Consider the following 3,195-nt stretch of genomic DNA (forward strand, 5'->3'; position numbering starts at 1 on the left):
TGTACGCGTATCAGTTCAATTTTCGGGTCTTTCCCATTATAGCCCCCCCTCCACCAGCTTAGTGGGCATGTAACCTATAGCCCCCCAATCATGGTAATTAATTATAGTAATTATACCATAATGGGGGGCTATAATTTCATGGGGGGGGGGGGGGGGGGCTATAATGGGAAAGACCCCAATTTTCTTCTTTTTTTCCAAGCATCTTATTTGTATTAAGAAACTCCTCCAATTTGATAGATATTTTGGGTCTTTCCCGTTCTAGCCCCGGATCTAATCCTGCCGCCCCCCAGCTAAGTGAGCATAAACTTTTTATGACCCCCAGCCGAACGTGCTGTTTTCTTACATAGTAACGTGCTATATAACAACATATAATTTGTAACTGGGGTCATAAAAAACACTGGGGGCCGAAACAGAATAGATAGATCCATAGCCACCACTAACCCCCCCTCTGGTTTTGTGGTCAGATAACCTATTGCCCTCCACTCATGTTAAATATACCAGAATGGGGGGTTATATTTTCATGGGTGGGCTATAATGGGAAGGAATTAATGTTTTTATTTCATATTTTTTGAATATTCATTTTTAATGGTCATTTATTTGAAAATTTATTGTTGATTTCCTTTCATTGATGTGTGTGTTAAACTTTTCGAGCAATTACATTTTTAAATGCTCTTTTCTCTCCTTGTGATAAATTTGATCGTTAACATTTTCGAATTTTCGTTTTGAGTTTTCATTTCTCGTAACGTGGCCTGTCAATTTGTGCGATTCGATATGTGACTCACTGGCATGCTTGCAGCTACACGTGTTAATAGAGTTGGTACAAAAAATCTTGCAAGTTTTGTTCGTTGATTTTCGTCGAATTGAAAGAAGTTTCACGAACGCTTTCTGTTATAACCTGTTAATAGTAGAGTGTCAGTAGAAAAGACTTTTGTTATTTGTAGCTCTTGACTAGAAGAAAGTGTGGTTGGGGAGTGCGAATGGGTTTAATTTCACCTGATTTCAGATTTCGAAATGGCCGAAACTGAACTCTTGGACTACGAAGAGGAGGAAGCTACTCAGAATGCGGTTAAGGATACCAAGAGTACAAAGGAGGTCAAGGGTATGTATGTGTCAATCCATACATCCGGATTTCGAGATCTGCTCTTGAAACCTGAGTTGCTGCGAGCAATTACCGACTGTGGTTTCGAACATCCAAGTGAGGTACAGCATGAATGTATTCCTCAAGCGATCCTGGGCATGGACGTGCTGTGTCAAGCTAAGTCTGGTATGGGTAAAACTGCAGTGTTTGTGCTGGCAACTCTGCAACAGCTTGAGGTTATTGAGGGCCAAGTGAGCGTATTGGTTATGTGCCATACACGTGAACTGGCCTTCCAAATCGCCAAAGAGTATGAGAGGTTCTCTAAGTATATGTCAGCCGTTAAGGTTTCTGTGTTCTTCGGTGGCGTGCCAATCACCAAAGATAAGGAAACTCTGAAGTCTAATTGTCCATCAATTGTCGTTGGAACTCCTGGTCGAACTCTTGCTCTCATCCGTGAGAAAGACTTGGTGTTGAAGAATCTGAAACACTTCATTCTCGACGAATGCGACAATATGCTCGAAAAGCTAGATATGCGTCGTGATGTGCAAGAAATCTTCAAGCAAACGCCTCATCAGAAGCAAGTAAGTATTAGAAACATCAACCGACGCTCAATCTAGTCTGTCAGCGATTGCAGCCGATATGAGACTACTGGTTTGTGAGTTAGGCTGCAGCTTCGAGTTGTCAGTACACATCCTGGTGTCTTGTTTCGTCCTTGCACCAATCGCGGAGACTGGCGTAGCGACACTTCTCAGTTAACGCTTGTGATAATTTCTTAGGTGATGATGTTCAGCGCAACATTGGACAACAGCATTCGAACCGTCTGCAAGAAATTCATGCAGGATCCTCTCGAAGTCTTTGTTGACGATGATACCAAGCTTACGCTGCATTGCTTGCAGCAGCATTATGTGAAGCTCAAGGATGCTGAGAAGAATAGAAGACTCTTCAGCTTGTTGGACATCCTCGATTTCAACCAGGTGGTAATCTTCGTGAAATCAGTTCCTCGATGTGTTGCCCTGAACGATCTGCTGATTGAGCAGAACTTCCCATCTATTGCAATCCACCGAGGAATGAGCCAAGACGACCGTCTTGCACACTACAAACAGTTCAAAGATTTCTCGAAACGAATCTTGGTTGCCACTAATCTCTTCGGCCGAGGAATGGATATCGAGCGAGTCAACATAGTGTTCAACTATGACATGCCCGAGGATAGCAATATGTACTTGCATCGAGTAGCAAGAGCTGGACGTTTTGGAACAAAGGGATTGGCCATCACCTTCGTCTCAAGTGATGAAGATGCAGCTATTCTTAACAAAGTGCAAGAACGATTTGACGTGCAAATCAGTGAACTGCCCGATGAGCTAGATGTTTCAACCTACATGCCGGAAAATCAGAAGACGGAATGAGAATTGAGCGTGTTGGTAATAGCATGAGTTGAACTTTAATTGAAAGTCAAGATGTTTTACCGGTTCTTAGCATTATAACCCCAAGTTAGTGTCACATTAATTATTGCCCCTTTCGCATTTTGAGATAAACTGTTGGGGCTATAATAAGAAAGAACTGTTTTACCTGAATAGTTTCCTCTACGAATTTGTGTTTTATGCTGTTTTTATGTCTTGTACATGTGGGCTAATATAATGCCGATTGATCTTGTACACAGCTGATTGCGACCATCTTTATCGCTGCAATATTTAATCTACTTTGAAATGACTCGCTGATTTTCCTGTTAATTTCTTCCTCAGTATCAATTCACTATTTGTGCGTGAGTATCTCTATACAACATAAAATTTTGCGTGCTGAGGCTGAGGGGATAGTTCAAAAAAGGAGTTGTACACAAATTTATTGAATTAGTTATCAGAAACTGAAACTTCATGGCATGAAAGTTGATGTTCTGAAGGTGACATTAAGTTCGTTTTTACAATCCAAAGGATTTGACTGCATGCGAGTGAGGATTAATTGCTCTCGAACGATGTGAGGCAATTATTGTAAATGTGTCATGCAAAATTTTCGCGTGACAGTTTTTGCGCTTCAGTTCATTTTTGATTTCATTTGCTCCCACTGCAAAGTAAAGTCTTCGCTAAAATAAAAGGCGTTTGTATAACAGGATATCGCTAGGGCCT

The 3,195-nt window shown here is 41.3% G+C and overlaps 1 protein-coding gene across 1 annotated transcript; it reads left to right on the forward strand.

The window, feature by feature from the left end:
* The first annotated feature begins 969 nt into the window (after positions 1-969).
* On the forward strand, positions 970-2,841 carry LOC142345575 (ATP-dependent RNA helicase DDX39A-like). The gene is made up of 2 exons (XM_075397696.1): positions 970-1,659; positions 1,855-2,841. Exons 1-2 carry the CDS (start codon positions 1,012-1,014, stop codon positions 2,479-2,481), a joined length of 1,275 nt encoding a protein of 424 aa, XP_075253811.1. The 5' UTR covers positions 970-1,011; the 3' UTR covers positions 2,482-2,841.
* Positions 2,842-3,195: the final 354 nt, after the last annotated feature.

This window comes from Convolutriloba macropyga, chromosome 9, assembly GCF_964194025.1.
Source record: "Convolutriloba macropyga chromosome 9, txConMacr16.3, whole genome shotgun sequence".
NCBI lineage: Eukaryota > Metazoa > Xenacoelomorpha > Acoela > Convolutidae > Convolutriloba > Convolutriloba macropyga.

Coding starts and splice junctions, on each gene's coding strand:
- LOC142345575 (XM_075397696.1), top strand. CDS start 1,012: ATGGCCGAAACTGAACTCTTGGACTACGAAGAGGAGGAAGCTACTCAG. Junction 1,660..1,854: donor AAACGCCTCATCAGAAGCAA/GTAAGTATTAGA, acceptor ATAATTTCTTAG/GTGATGATGTTCAGCGCAAC.